Source organism: Enhydra lutris, unplaced genomic scaffold, assembly GCF_002288905.1.
Source record: "Enhydra lutris kenyoni isolate GAN:26980312 unplaced genomic scaffold, ASM228890v2 scaffoldscaffold3, whole genome shotgun sequence".
Lineage (NCBI taxonomy): Eukaryota > Metazoa > Chordata > Mammalia > Carnivora > Mustelidae > Enhydra > Enhydra lutris.
Window position 1 is genome coordinate 77933326 of NW_019154087.1, and position 15783 is coordinate 77949108.

General features: G+C 41.4%; 1 protein-coding gene across 2 annotated transcripts in view; it reads right to left on the bottom strand.

Annotated features, from left to right (window-relative positions):
• Nucleotides 1–15783, bottom strand: part of LOC111153324 (polypeptide N-acetylgalactosaminyltransferase 7) — a 144117-nt gene that overhangs the window by 59325 nt on the left and 69009 nt on the right. For both annotated transcript variants that reach the window (XM_022512281.1, XM_022512291.1), the window contains exon 2: nucleotides 9064–9524. In XM_022512281.1, the coding sequence (XP_022367989.1) occupies nucleotides 9064–9524 (461 nt within the window). The remainder of the gene's footprint in view (nucleotides 1–9063; nucleotides 9525–15783) is intronic.

The following is a 15783-nucleotide window of genomic DNA, read 5'->3' on the forward strand; positions in this document are numbered from 1 at the left end:
GTCAGCCTGAAACTCAACCAATCAAGAGGAAGGAAGGCTTTGACCCGGTACAAACACTTTTAAAGACTGCCATCTCTCCCACAGGCTACTTTTTGCCTTTCTCCCAAACTAGTCCTTTCTACCAGCTATCCCAGAGGTAACTGCATGTGTCTCTGTGGAAGGGGTGAGGCTGTCACCTCCAGCTTTTACAGCCTAACATGACAGTAGCGAGACCTGGCTTTCAACTGGCCAAAGTTTCTCCCTAGTGTGTGGCTCAACATGAGCACTCCCTTACAGAGCACAACCTCCCAGAGTGGTTGCAGGGGCTTCCGGAATAAATAAGGGGTAGAGTTCTCCCTTTCCTTAAAGGTTCGTTCATGCTTGACTTAACAGTTAACAAGTTCCATGTACAGAATTCATCTTAAGTGTGGAAAACACCCTATATTATGACTTTGCAGTCACACTATGATCCTATGTCCTCAAGTTTGGCTTTGACTACCCCTGAGGCACAATACAAACACTTCTGCTACAAGGTCATAGAGAGATGGATAGATAATCTCCAGGTAAAACTCTGTTTTGCAAAATCATGTATTTCAAAAAAGAAAGAGAAGAAAATAGGACCTAAAACAGAGATAGGACCAGACCACTCCAAGCGTAGGGAACGTCGGGACAAGAGCCCTGAGAATAAAATCTCAGCTAAAATCACCACTGACATTCATGGGCCATCTTTCAGCCTTTAAACCACAAGGGCTTGTGTTTTCCTTCCTGTGGGTCCTGGGGGACATTTGGTTCTAATACAGAGCAGCCTCGCCAAAATTAAAAGTCTGATCCAGAGACACCCTTCTTCCCCAGTTCATTTCCTCTCAGCGTCTCTGGATCCACTGGCAGCTTCCCGAGACAGCTTAACACAGTAGCGAGTGTAGCTGGTGCCTCTAGCATCTCTCTTATTCACCACACACACACAAGCCCGTATGCACTAAGCGAACACACACTGGAATTAACAGGCTGTACCTAATAGTCTGGCTGCCTCTACTCATCTGAGCTGTTCAACTGCCACAGCAGGTCGTGCAACCCACCCAGGGGAGGGACGGGTGTTCGGTACCCACACCGCACTGTGGCCTGCCTGGGTCTGCGTCTGGACCTCTGCCCGGGGGGCGGGGGGGGTATCTGATAACCTTATAGCAGAGGACAAGGACTAAACAGGGTGAAATGATCGTTATTTCCAAAACTCAGAGGCTCTAGTAGGAGTGGGCACAAAAAACATCCCTTAACTTCCATGGCAGTGCTCCTCATGGGTGGGAAACCTAGCCTAAAGTGGGGGGGAAAGAAGAGTCAAGATTTTCTTTTGCTGAAATTGTCTGTCTCTGGGGTGGGATGTTATGGGTTATCCAGTGGTGCCTCTCTACGTATTTCTCTAACTTATTCTAAATTCTAAAATTGGGGGTGGAGGGCTTGAAAAAACAAAAATGAGTCACCTGATTTAGTTTTTCATCAGGCATTTCCTACTCACACTTCTGTAATGCCAGTGGTGGGGATGCAGGGGAAATGGAGCAAAGTCCCTTTCAACAGAGCAACTTGGATAATGACTAGAGAATGGGAAGAACTTTATCAACCAAATGAAGTCTTGGCAGGAGAAGAATGTTTTTGCCAAGGGAAGGGAGCCATCCCAGAATAAGATCAAGGGGAGAGTGGCACTCAAGATTGCTACTCTGCTCATGGTGGCTTAGAGCGAATTCCCTCTATCTCCAGTTTTTGTAGGCTCACTTTATGAACATGGGTCCTTCCTCAACTGCTGTGGAAACTGGGATGACCTAACTTACTCCCAATCTGTAATAATTCTACTTTGGCTAAATAACATCTCCCGTTGTCAGCCAGGACCTTAAATAAAAATCAGCCGTGCCACTGTATTGAGAAAACGCCAACGTGCAAAGTGTGCACCTGTGTGTGTGCACGTGTGTGTATGTGGGTTTAGAGGAAAAGGAAAAAGAGAAACTGGGTGTTAGAACGCTATTTTTAGTCTGGAAAACGTCTGAACTCACAAAAACTGGCTTCTAAGAGTAAAAATTTTCAAGCTAGTTAGAAAGTAATACCTTTGAAGACAAAAGAAGCAATATGTCCATCATGGGTCATCTGAAATCAATTTCAAATGTGTTTCCTGCAGATCAGACCGAGGGTTCCCAAACTGTAGTTTGAAAAATGAGACACATCTTGGGCCATTCATGAAAGAAAACGACCAGGTGTTGGTAACTGTAAACGGTGCAGTTTGGATGGGATCCACCATATATTCTAATAGAAATTGGGACATAGTGCTGAAATCCATATGCACGTACACAATTCCCATATGTATATGTATATCGGGTTTATACATTCTAATAATTTGTTTTAACTTCTGATGACCGGCTCAGAGTTTTAAGTAGCTCTAACTGAAAACTATGGGTTATTGGTAGAAACTGAGATTTAAAAGGAACCCTATACCATTTCAACAAAATAAATGTTTTGAAAATGGCATGTTCTATAAATTATAGCACTATATTCCAAACAAAGGTATTAAAGAAAGTCTTCAACACAAATAGAAAAAGAAAAAAAAATCTCATGATCACAATTCACCTTAAATAAGAGTATAAACATGAATATTTTGGTATCAGGTAAGAAGAGAATTGTCTGGTATATAAGGCATGAGTGTAAGTGAAAATTTCTTATTAAAAAAAAAACAACAAAACCTTCAATTTCCCACAGACAAGCTTAAGGAAGTTATTAACAATTAATCATATTAACATTTGCATAGCTCTTAGAATTTTTGGAGCACTTTAACATCTATTATTTCACTTTGTAAATGCAACGAAGATAGCCTTCTACAAAATAAAAATGTAATTGGTACGTAGGTAGGAGGAAAGGTTAAATATTAGAAGCAGATGAATTTGCTCAACAAGTCAAAATATTTAATTCATTTGTTTGAAACAAAATAGCTTGGATTATATACCTCTGATTGTCTTCTTGGGCAGAAAAAGGGCAAGAATAATTTCCATGTATTTGCATCGGCAGTTAGTTCCCAGCAGGGGAAATAAAATCTGGAGCTTTATTTGAAGGAAATCTAACATACTCACAAACAGACCATGCCACCTTTTCCCACACGTGGCCTCCCCATCCTGCTGGGCTCTGCGGGAATTCACCTACAGCTGGGAGAAAAGTGGTTCAAGCCACTGAGCTTTGGGCAGAGCAGCCTGCTCCACTCCAACCACGTTTCCCTGCTAAGGTGCCATTCTTCATGCTGCTGCCAGTCCAAGCACTGGGTTTCTCTTTGATTCCTCCTTTCACTCCATCAAGTTGCCAAGGCCTACTGATTCTGTTCTCTTACAGAGTCTCCTTTTTCTGGTTCTATACCTTTCACTGAAGCTCCTGGTCTAGAGCTACTAACCCTCCAACTGGTCTCCACCCCGTAATCCATTCTCAACAACTTTACCCATCTGATATTCCTAAGATTCTCTGTGTAACCTTTGGTGGGTCTTTCCTGACCACCAACCCATGACTTTGTGCGTGACCCTACGGTCTCCCAAATGTGAACCTACTTATCCTACAAGTATCTCTACACATACTTCCTGACCCAAGTATATATTATACCACTTGTTTTTTTCCTAGTCACTGGCTGTCTTGAAGTCTTCCAAACCTGGAACTCTTCCTGGGGAGACCCTACCCATCTTCCAGGCTTCAGCCCTGGTGTTCCCCCTCCTTCCATCTTGTTCCGACTCCTGTCAAGTGCCCCTCCCCACTCTGAACCACATCATTTGGCTCACCCCTCTCCTAGGACTCTTACATTTGGATTTCTTTCCCTTCCCCCAGGGGCAGATGGGGAGCTGTCTAAAGGCAGGGACTGTGTCTTGTCAACCAATGGGTTAGCACAGTGCAGTGCTTATTGGAGATACTCAATAACTGTTGAACTGTCAAAAAAACACTGTGTTTTTTATAGGATATTTGTGTGAAGGCAGGTGAAGTCATTCTTGGATCAAGTTTCTAAAAAAGAAGTAGGCCTCCAGTTCACTCAAAATACAGTTACTCACTCTTAACAAGCAATCAACAGCCAGTAAATTACTCAGCCAGTGCATGTAATTCAAAGCTGTAACATACATAAGTATGAGTCATGTTGGCAGCTGGGCAGTTCTTTCTTGCTTCTAAGGTGGAGAACAGTCATCTGAAAAGACGACGGAACAGCCACAAGAACAAACAAGTTAACCACAGTGTCAGAGGTCACAGCTGGACAAATAGCCCCAAAGACTGTTTCCAAGCTTGGCAGCTGGCTCATTTAAATGTCTGATGGAGGGGCCTGGGTGGCTCAGTTAGCTAAGTGGCTGCCTTTGGCTCAGATCATGATCCTGGGGTCCTAGGATCGAGCCCCACGGCAGGCTGTGTGCTCAGCGGGGAGGCTGCTTCTCCCTCTTCCTGCTGGCCCCTGCTCGTGCTCTCTACCTACCTCTCTATCACTCTCTGCAATAAATAAAATCTTAAAAAAAAAAAAAAAAGAATAAATGTCTGATGGATGCAAGAGAACAGGGCTGATAAGGCCTATATTCCAAAGCTGCAGAAAGTCAGCAACACCCAAGTCAGTCTCTGGTGAGCTCTATGTAGCACATTCTCCATGTGGGATGAGCATGAGGGAGGTTGTATGTGTGATATGGATGCATGTTTGTTTTCAATACATTTCCCAGAAAAGGAGAAGAGTGCTAATTTGCATATTGGATAATATGTAAAAATTTAGGGATGTTTTATTTATTGCTGGCCTTTTAATTTTACATTAAATTCTTAAGACTATCCACATCCTAATTTATGTATAACTCTACTTAGAAATTATTTTTCTACATTGAATTTTCAGTGTTCAAAGAGGAATGAAGCCTATCTCTCTCTCTTTTTTTAAGTATGAGAAAGAATCAAGTTTAAAAAGTAATCTGGATTTGGGGCACCTGGGTGGCTCAGTCAGTCAAGTGACTCTTGGTTTTGGCTCAGGTCATGATAGGACCGAGCCAATGATGGGCTCTGCACTCTGCACGGAGTCTACTGGAGATTCCCTCTATCTCCCTCCCTGCTCTGCTTGAGTACTCTCTCTCTCTAAAATAAATCAAATCTTGTCGGCGGGGGGGATCTGGATTCAGTTTAGAAAAAATTGGGGGGACTACCTGGGTGGCGCAGCATCCAACTCTTGATTTTTGGCTCAGGTCACGGTCTCGGGGTCATGAGATCAAGATCTGCCTGGGCCCCGCACTGGGCTTGATACCTGATTAAGAATCTCTCTCTCCCTTCTCCCCTCACAAGCTTGCTTGCATGCTGTCTCTTTCAAAAACAAACAAAAAAAGCTTCTGGGGGTTATAATGTTTGAGTACTTTGAAGCATAAAAGAGAGAGTTTTCTCACCAGCATAGAAGTTTAAAGAGGGGCTTAGGAGCATTTGCTAAGATAGTCTTGGGTCCTTCTGTTTGACTGAGGACAATGTACTTAAAGGAATGATACATAGAAACATGCAATATCCTATTTCTAAGTCCTTATGCAAGAGAACAGAGCACAGGAAGTGATCAGCCTATGTGTGGCATGGAAGAACGAAGGAAGGGAGAGGAAAGAGAGGGGGAAAGAGGGATGCAATGAGGAAGGCCAGAAAGAAAGGACAAGGGAGACAGAAAGGAAGGAAGGAAGTTATATGAGAGCAAAGAGTACTCAGAGAGATTGGAGGTTTAGGCGGCAATAATCGGTATGTCTAAAAAACTTACCACAGAAGAGGGGAAGGCGTTGCCATCATGGAAGATACAAGTAGAAGCAAGATGATGAAGATAAGGGAGTGTGTGACATTTACATTTTCCGAAAAGCAACAGAGGACCTCAAAGTTAAATAGAACTGAAAACATGAAAATTTTGACAAGAGGGTATATGACCTGAAGAAAGTGCCGCAATAATAATAATAATAATAATTTAATAATAATAATTATTATTATTATTATTAAAATTCAAGAACACTTAAGTGCCACCAGGCCTGTGACAGAAGACTTTTAGCCTATTATATCATTTAATTCCAATGCTAATCCAGGGAGATAGGTATTGTTAGACTAATTTTAAGGATTAGGTAACAGAGTATAAGTAACTGGTCAAAGATCTCACATCTGGTAATGAAGTCAAGGTTTGAACCCTAGCAGATTCCATTCATTCATTCATTCATTCATTCTCTCAACAGATATTTACCAACTGGCTGTCAGCTATTGGATGTAGCTGGTGAAGAAAACTGGCAAACTCCTTGCTCCCAGGACCTCATCATGCAGTAAGAAAGATGGTCAATAAACAACTAAATAAACCAATACCTATATAAATTTGATAAATTATAAAATTGGATATGCACTATGAATGAAATGGTCAGAGAGCAGTATTAAAAAATAAAGCAGGGCATTACCAAATTAGACAGCATGGTTAGAGAGCTTCTACTAAGACCTAAAGAATGGGAAGGAGCCAGCCACAGTATTCAGAGAGGAGGGAAGAGCACAGGCAAAGAGACGGAGAAGGCCAGCCCAGCTAGAACATTCTGAGCCAGAGCACAGTAACAAGAAAGAGGAGGTTGTCAAGACAAGAAAGGGTTGCAGCTGCCGCTCAGGAGTTTGGGTTTTATTTAAGTGCACTGGGAAGGCAAAGCATCGTTGTAGATAAGCTAGAGTTGTGTGGTTCAGACACCATACTGACTTCTGTGGGAAAAGGTAGGAGGCAGAAGTTGAAATGGAGAAAACGTGAAGGAGATTCTTGCAGGATTTCAAGAGAGATGATGGTGGCCTGGACTTGGGTGGTGGCAGTGGGAATGAAAGAACTCGTCTCAGAAGTAATTGGAGACATGTTTTGGTGGCAGAAGCTAGAGGCCTGCAGACAGAATGGATGTCTGGGGTGAAGGAGAGGGAGACAGACAGGCATGTACTTCTCTGTCTTGTAGGTCATTTCGCTTTTTAGCCTATTTCTTATGTTGAAAAGTGAGCCAGATTTATATTGGTGTTTTTAACGATCTATCTTTTACAAATTGCCCAAGTGCTAAAAACCTCCATTTCTACACTAAGCTCACCCACAGACTGTAACATGGCACGGAGGCATGTCACCTGGGGAAGGCCTACCTTGAGGTAACGATGTATGGTAGAAAGATAGGGCTTTCACACCAAACCACCCTGGCTTGAACCACAAATCTGCCATTTTGCTGGGCAAACACACGGAAGTCAGAGCTCCAAGCTTCAGACTACCTACACAGGTAAAAACTCTCAAGGTTCGGTTGTAAGAATTTAAGTAAGAGAACCTATAGTAAGTCCTGGCATGTAGTGGGAAGTCAATCCATGTTACTCTCCCCTTCCCTTCTCAGTGATGAGAATGCCATTGATAGGTTCTCAAAGAACCTTCTGTCACAGAGATAAACAGTATGTTTAAGTGCTGTATTTTAGATAACCAGGACACACTCCAGATAAGGGACTGCAGAGCCTCACATGGGTTTTAAAGGGTACTCATGTGGCAGTTCTAGCTCCATAACAACCACCCTCCGTCCCCGACTGGAAGGGTACAGGACACCTGGTTATATTCAGGTTTCAGAGAAACAACTATTTTCCAAAGTATAAGTATGTCCCATACACCATTTGGGATATACTTATACTTAATGTTCTTCATTATTCATCTGAAATTCAAATCTAACCGAGTGTCCTCTGTTTTTATTTGCTAAATCTGGCAAACTTGTGATCAGGCAAGCCTCTACTTTGATTTAGAATCAATTGCTCCAGGATTCCTCCTTCACTGTCCCTTGAGATGCTCTAACTCCTCTCACTGTCATGGTTCTATACTTCGATTCCTCTGCTTTCTTTGCATATTTCATTCACCCCCTCTCACTCTTACCAATTAATATATGAATGTCCAAAGTCTTGAAATTTAAGAAACAAAATAGAAGTACGTATGGGATGGGGAAAAGAAAAAGAGAGAAGCAAACCATGTGAGACTCTCAACTATAGAGAACTGAGGGCCACTGGAGGGGAAGTGGGTGGGGGATGGGCTAGATGAGGGATGGGGATTAAGGAGGGCACTTGTGATGGGCACTGGGCGTTGTATGGAAGTGACGAATCCCTGAATTCTACTCCTGAAACCAATACTGCTCTGTATGTTAACTTAACTATAATTCAAACAAAAACTTAAAAAGGAAAAAAGTCTGTTCAGTAGCACTATATTAAGTAGAGAATCTTCCTTAACGGTCATAAGGAACGCTGCAATGGGGTCTCTGTGTGTGAGCGTAAACTTGTTAACCTTTTAGGACAAAGATTACATTAACAATCCATTATCAGAATACATTTTGAGAGTTTTCTAGTAGCACAGAATTAAATTTGCACCATGTTAACAGAGGCTATTTAGATCCTACAGAAGTAGAACAGGTTATTAAATAAACTGAAAGAGAAAAGCTTTGAGTTTATTCAGTAACCACTGTCTATCAAGTTAAGAGTTGGGGATCCTTTGATCCTTTATTTTAAATCAAACTACATGAAAATAATTTGGAAGTTTAGGCCATAGTTTTATCTGCTGAGGACTCCTTTTGCATAGACCCAGAGTTCCGATTTCCAGGTGCAGGACTAAGAAAAAAAGTTAAGGGAAACATCAACATCTAGGTAATTACAGGAGATATCTAGAGTAGCGTTACTATTTGTTATTATTCCAACAAGACAAGGGGCTTGATCCATAATGAAAATCAATGCGTCGAGAAAGTTTTGTTATTAAAAGATTGTCACTTGTCTTAAATTATTTACTGGTTGGTTTACACTCTGTCACAAATTCACATTTTCATTGTAGACTGGTAACAAAAAATTCACAGACTGGTGCCAGTCCAGGGACCACATGTGAGTAGCACAGATGTAAAACCCCCAGAATTTTATAGGTCATACCTTCAATCTAACGGCATAAATGGAGCGATCTCCTCCTGGCCATTTTGCAGACCGAAGAGCCTTTTATTTCCTTGAAATAAAGGCAAAGGTATTTTCTCCAGTCTAACAATCTAACTAAATATCTATCAGAACAATAGCTGCCCCAATTTTAGAAAGAAGAGGATGTGTGCTTACTCTTCTTGTCGCAAGTCATTGACGCTGCGGTCCAGCGAGATCATGTCACTTGCCACCATGTTAAATCCAAACTCTTTAATGCTGGCTTGAACTGCATGTTTGAATTCTGGTCCCAAAACCAATGGCTTGGCGTTCTCTCCAGGGCCACCAACCACTCCATGAGGCTCAGGTTCTTTGGGTTCAAAGTTACCGAGGATCCCTGGACGTAGCACAGGATCTCGGTAGGTGAATGTCTGAGGCTTAAATGTGAGATACTGCCTCTGCATTATGTCTTTCTGGTTATCTCCTCCAGCATGGCGCTCTTGTTCATTTTTCACCTTGTTTTTTCTTCTAATAGACTCTAAGTCCACTTCTATTCCTTCAACATGAGGCCATGGTACCACAGGTTTGAATCTGTCATCCCCAGGAGCTAATCCATTGCCTCCTCGGTTAGGCATGGGGTTATTGACATCTCTGTCTTCCTATACAAAAGGGAGGGGGATATACAATGAGTGCATGAAGGCAATCGCAGCAGAGTTTATGATACGAATTTTCATGTTTAATAAAAGGCTGAGGCAACAATACAATGATTTAAAATGTTAAACAGAAGCAGGCTATTCAGCAGGACTTCCCATTAAAAAGATATCTTTTGGGCAAGGGGAGGACATCCCAAGAAACAGACTCTTTCCTTGCCTTACCATTCCAAAATAAATGGATACATGTTCTTTAACCTCTTCCCTTCTAAAACTAACTCTCCCATCAAAGACCTCTTACTAAAGTACACTGTTATGGGTGAAAGCAATGGGATTCTAGGAGCTTTGACAAAAACAGACATTTAACAGGTCATGTACAGTATGTGGTTTTTCCCAGACGTCCGATGTGTGATAAATATAAGTATTTCTCAGGAATGCAGCCATATGGTGGCAGTGGTATTAGATGTCACCCGCCACGAGGCTGGCTTTGTGCCTCTCACGGCAGAGGAAAAGGCGGGGAAATGCATTCAATAGTCGGTGTTTTCTACTCAGTGAGAGGTTAGCTGAATTCAGAACTATTTTTTTTTTAAAAAGCAAACAAAAACAAAATGCTAAAGACTGACCAAGTCAGTTCAGGCTTTTTTTTTTTTTTTAAAGTTTTATTTATTTGACAGACAGAAGTCACAAGCAGGCAGAGAGGCAGGCAGAGAGAGAGCGGGAAGCAGGCCCCCCGCTGAGCAGAGAGCCCGATGCGGGGCTCGATCCCAGGACCCTGAGATCATGACCTCAACCAAAGGCAGAGGCTTAACCCACCGAGCCACCCAGGTGCTCTCATTTCAGGCTTTTAAACCACACCAAATACCTAGTCCGCCCCATTCTAGAGGTAGCCTAAGTTAAAACAGATTTGGTGCATATGGATATTCTGGAAGGGCCGCCTCCTGTGTCTGTGTGGACCTTCCTCACCACCTGCACAGATCTTTCCGTCAGAAATCCTGAGTGCTTTTGCTGCTGAGGTATCCTATGGGAAGTTTTTGCTAAATCAGTACCATTCATTGCACAGGACAGTGTTTTCCAATATTAGCATCACCTCAGTGACTTTAAGAAATACTGATGTCTGTGTCCCACCCCCAGACTTTGTGATTTAATTGGTCTGGGCATTCCCATTTTTAAAAGCTCCCCCAAGCGATTTTAATATGCATCCAAGCTTGAGAACCTTTAGCTCAAAGGAAGAGCTGCTGGCTATAATTAGACAAGAGGATTATTGAGTATGCACAGCTGGGGAAGAAGCAAGGTGAACTTCAAACTGAAAAATAGGCGAAAGGGTCTGCCGCTCCCCTCCCCACTGAGACTATCGGAGCCCTTCATAGATTCATAATAGAATTAGGGCTATCGGACCAAAATGTGGCTATAGTGTTAGAGCTATCCTGAAGAGGAAAGTTTAAAACTTGATTTTAAAGAGTACAGAGATGCAGTGCTAGGTATGACACTGAGATGTAGGTTGCTATCTGCTGGGAGTTTATTGAGAAAGATCTCTTTAGAAAGCCAGTTCATTAATTTATTTTTAGTATTAAAATCTTTATCTTTATTAACATATAATGTATTATTTGGTTCAGGGGTACAGGTCTGTAATTCACCAGTCTTACACAGTACAAAGCGCTCCCCACAACACATACCCTCCCCAGGGTCCATCACACAGCCAGTTAATTTAAATGTGAATTTACTTGAAGTTTTGGTCAGGGTTAGCTAAGGATTGATTTGGGGGAGTTCAAAAAGGAATTTCAAAAATTTATTTGTTTAGGTAATATAAGCATATGATAGAATATTCCAAGGACCCAAAAGGGCATCTAATGAAAAGCACGTTTTCTGGCCTCCTCTCCTATAGAGGCCATCACAGGCAGCACCTTGGGAATCTTTCTAGAGATTTTATATGCACATATAAATACACGTGTGTAGGTAACAAAACAATTGTTTTCAGCATGGGACATAGATTTTAATTAACTCGTTATTTAAAAAGGAAACTGGTACGATGTTACAAGCGGTTCGAAGGTGAATCCAAAGAACAAATATCTAAACATCAATGATACTGCAGAGGGTTTATAAACAGATGCACGACTGGTAATGTTGGTCAATATCTACAAGGCAATAACCCACAGCACTCACTGTATACAATTTCCATTTCAATGGATGAGAATCTTTCGCATTGTCTCCATATTCTGCTGTTTCTAGCCACTGTCAAATAGCTCAACGATAAGGAAAGGGCAAGATAACCTAGAAGCCAAGCCAGAGAGTATACCTAATAATCTTTTTGGTCCACTCTGAAGTTTTTCCATAATTCTCCTCCTATAACACAAAACCAAATTTAAAATGCAACACTCAGCCTGATTATATAAATGTGATACCTTTCTTCAGGCATGTGTGGTAAGGGAGATAAGGCTTCTGGATCAGGCTTCTATCATCACACATCTCAGTAGCAAGGACTTAGCTGGAGCCTAACCTGTGAGCCCTACTGCCTCGGAGGATGGAAAAAGTGTATGGTGCTCCAACTTATCTCCCGGCTCTTTCTAAAAGAAAAGTGTTATGGCAGTGTTGTAGGCAAATTAAAACAGAAAAATCTTAAAACTCTAAGATATTGGACCTAAGATATTGATGCTGAACCAAGTATAACACATAAATAAGACCATCTCTCCCACTTCAATATTTCACATCAAGGCTCCAGTGAATCTATAACTGGGGAGGTTAAAAAAAAAAAATGAGGGGTAGAAAACGTCAAACACAGAAAAGCAGAATGAACAGGTCATCAGATGTCAGCATCTGTAACCGCAACAACCACTCTACCGTTGCCTAAAATTCTGTAAAGGGCATGGCGTATACTAGAAGAGAATGGAATATGGCGGTACATGAAATTGTAGTACATGAAAGACCCACACTGTGAAATACACACTATGGTTTAGGTTGGCCTATGTTGATGCAAAACTTGCAAATTTAAATATTTTTCAAATTCACCTGCCTCAACAAGAGAATATTTAATGGGTTTAAACTTCATGCTTATCTTCCTCCAAATTAGATCTTTTCTTGACTTAAGGGTTCTTTGTCTGATCTTCCACTGCTGGTGTTCTTCATAGTTCTCTTAGACATCCACCTATCAGTCCAGCTTCATTCTGGGTTATGTCCTTTTTTCCGAAGCATTTATGACCAGATTTACATCAACCATTCCTACATCCCTCTCCTTAGCCCACATCACACTCCTCTAACCCTTACTGTTGGCTTCTTCCCAAATTTCTGCTTATATCAATCTTTACCAATCGCTCTTACATCTACATATATATTAATCTAGTCCCATGTTAGACTTCTACTTATATCAACCTAGTACTCAAACTTAAGATACCCCAAACTGAACTTCTATTTACCTCACATCACAAATCTGTTTTGATTATGGTCTTTCCCTGCTTTGGGGACAGGAACCACCATATACTCCACTGATCAAATCCAACACCTGCATTTCATCCTCAACTTCTTGTTCTCTTTGATCTTGCCTACTGATGTCCAATCAATCCCTGATACCTGTCAATTCTATTGACTTTGTAGCGCCTGAATTTGGCCACTTCCACCACGGTCCCACAGTTCAGACTACCCTCACCCCTTAACAGGATTACTACGGTAGTGATAATAGTAATGATTGCAAATATTATGTTCTAAGTGCTTTGTATATATCAATTTATTTATGTATTTTGCCAAGAGTTAGGGTCTGTGATTATCGTTCCTGTTTTACCTGTAGGAACTCTGACAGAAAGTTATTCAACATCAGAATCAGTACATGGTAGGGCCAAAATTTGCATATCGGCAGTCTGGCTCAAGAGTCCATGCTCTTGGGGCACCTGGATGGCTCAGCGGATTAAGCCTCTGCCTTCGGCTCAGGTCATGATCCCAGCGTCCTGGGATCAGCCCCGCATTGGGCTCTTTGCTCAGCGAGGAGCCTGCTTCCCCCTCTTTCTCTCTGCCTGCCTCTCTGCCTACTTGTGATCTCTGTCAGTTAAATAAATAAATAAAATCCTGTTTAAAAAAAAAAAAAAAAAAGAGTCCATGCTCTTACTGGGTGTTATACACAACTAATGAATCATTGAACACTACATCAAAAACTAATGGTGTACTATATGTTGGCTAATTGAACATTTATTAAAAAGAGTCCATGCTCTTAACCACTACACTGAGTGCTTCTCCTTCTAATGCATGCATGTACTCTTGCTTTCATTGTTTTTTTCTACATAGCAACCATAGTGACTTTTCTTTTTTCTTTTTTTTTTTTTATCCCCAGGGGTACAGGTCTGTGAATCGCCAGGTTTACACATTTCACAGCACTCATCATAGCATATACCCTCCCCAATGTCCATATCCCCACCACCCTCTCCCTTCCCCCCTCCCCCCGGCAACCCTCAGTCTGTTTTTTGAGATTGAGTCTTTTCATAGTGACTTTTCTAAAATTCAAATATGAACATGTTACATTCTCTGCTTACAACATTCCACTGCTGGTCTACTTCCCTCAGGAGCGTTTATATTCTTTAACAAGGAGAGTTTATACTCTTTTTCTTCACCATACCCCTAGAAAAAGGGTTGGTTAGCTTTTTCTGTAAAGGGTCAAGGGTAAATATTTTAGGTCCTGCACACCACAGGGTCTCCATTGCAATCATTCAAGTCTGCCATTATAGTGCAAAAGCAGCCACCAATAATATGTAAATGAATGGGTATGGTTGTGTTCCAATAAAACTCTTCACAAAGACGGGCAATAGGATGGATCTGTGACTACCACCCCTCCCAACCCCTGCACTAGACTGTCAGTTCTGTGAAAAAGTAGGTGCCATGTCTATCATATGAACCACTGCATTCCCCATGTTTATCCTGGTGCTAATTCCTCCATAAATATTTACTGAATAAATGAATGACCCCTAAAATTTCTGCTTTGGTTTGAGAGAAGAAAAGGAAAAGAGAATGGAGAATATGGAATGGGAATGGGAAGAGGGGCTTGGATCAGATAGTACATCGGGCAATACTTTACAAAACTGGCAAGAGAACAGGATATAACTTCATACTCTCCCCACAGTAGTGTACTCTTAATAATGCTATACTAGTCACCAGAAAAATTGAATTTGCTCACTTCTCAAAGCCTGTATGACATTAAATCTGAAAGCAAAACCAAATATGAGAACTGACTAACCTCAAGTCAATTAAAAATAATCATGTCAAATCTTAATGTTACGAGATTCAAAGAATGGCTACAAAGCCGTAGAATACTCAACTCCCCTGAGAAGGAAAACTACACATTCCATCCTGAGAGTGAATGAGAATCAGGAGATGCCTTTGTGACTCACTGGTACTATAATATCTTCCTGGTACTATAATATCTTCATAAGCACCAGCTGATTTACTCTACAGTCAAAAGTCAATGAATCACTGTTGACTAGAAATGGAAAAGACAATTGGTAGATAACTGCTTAAGATCACCATGTTCAGGGGCACCTGGGTGGCTCAGTGGGTTAAAGCCTCTGCCTTCGGCTCAGGTCATGATCTCAGGGTCCTGGGATCGAGCCCCAATTCGGGCTCTCTGCTCAGCGGGGAGCCTGCTTCCTCCTCTCTCTGCCTGCCTCTCTGGCCTAGTTATGATCTCTGCCTGTCAAATAAATAAATAAAATCTTAAAAAAAAAAAAAAGATCACCATGTTCATAAAGGTGGAAATATACTGGAAAGCAGAATCGCTTACCATCAGATGGAAATATGGTATGATCAGAAATCAGGTCAGACTATTCACTTTCTATCTTACAAAGCTCCCCCTTCACCCTTAGATTCTACTTAAGTATGGTATATTCCCACGATGATCATGCCTTGGTAGAAACGATAGGAATGCAAAGGGATTTAGAAAAATAGTCTTTAGATATAGGCTTGTCTGTATTTGAAATTATAGGTGAACGTAGAAAACTTAAGCTCTTAATCATGAGCTCCTAAAGTCAATGATTTCTGCAGAAATTACAATTTAGTTTTAGAAAGTGGCCATGGCTAACAATATTCACACTATTTGGTTATCATGCTACATGAGGCACAGAACTTAAAAAAACGTAAGTCAAATTTAATACCATGATTTAAAAACCCTCTCGATAAGAAACACCTTAAAAAAAAAGATTTTATTTATTTTGGGGGTGGAGGGACAGAGGAAGAGGGAGGAGAGAATCTCAAGCACAGTCTGTTAAGCATGGAGCCCTATGGGGGCTCGATCCCATGA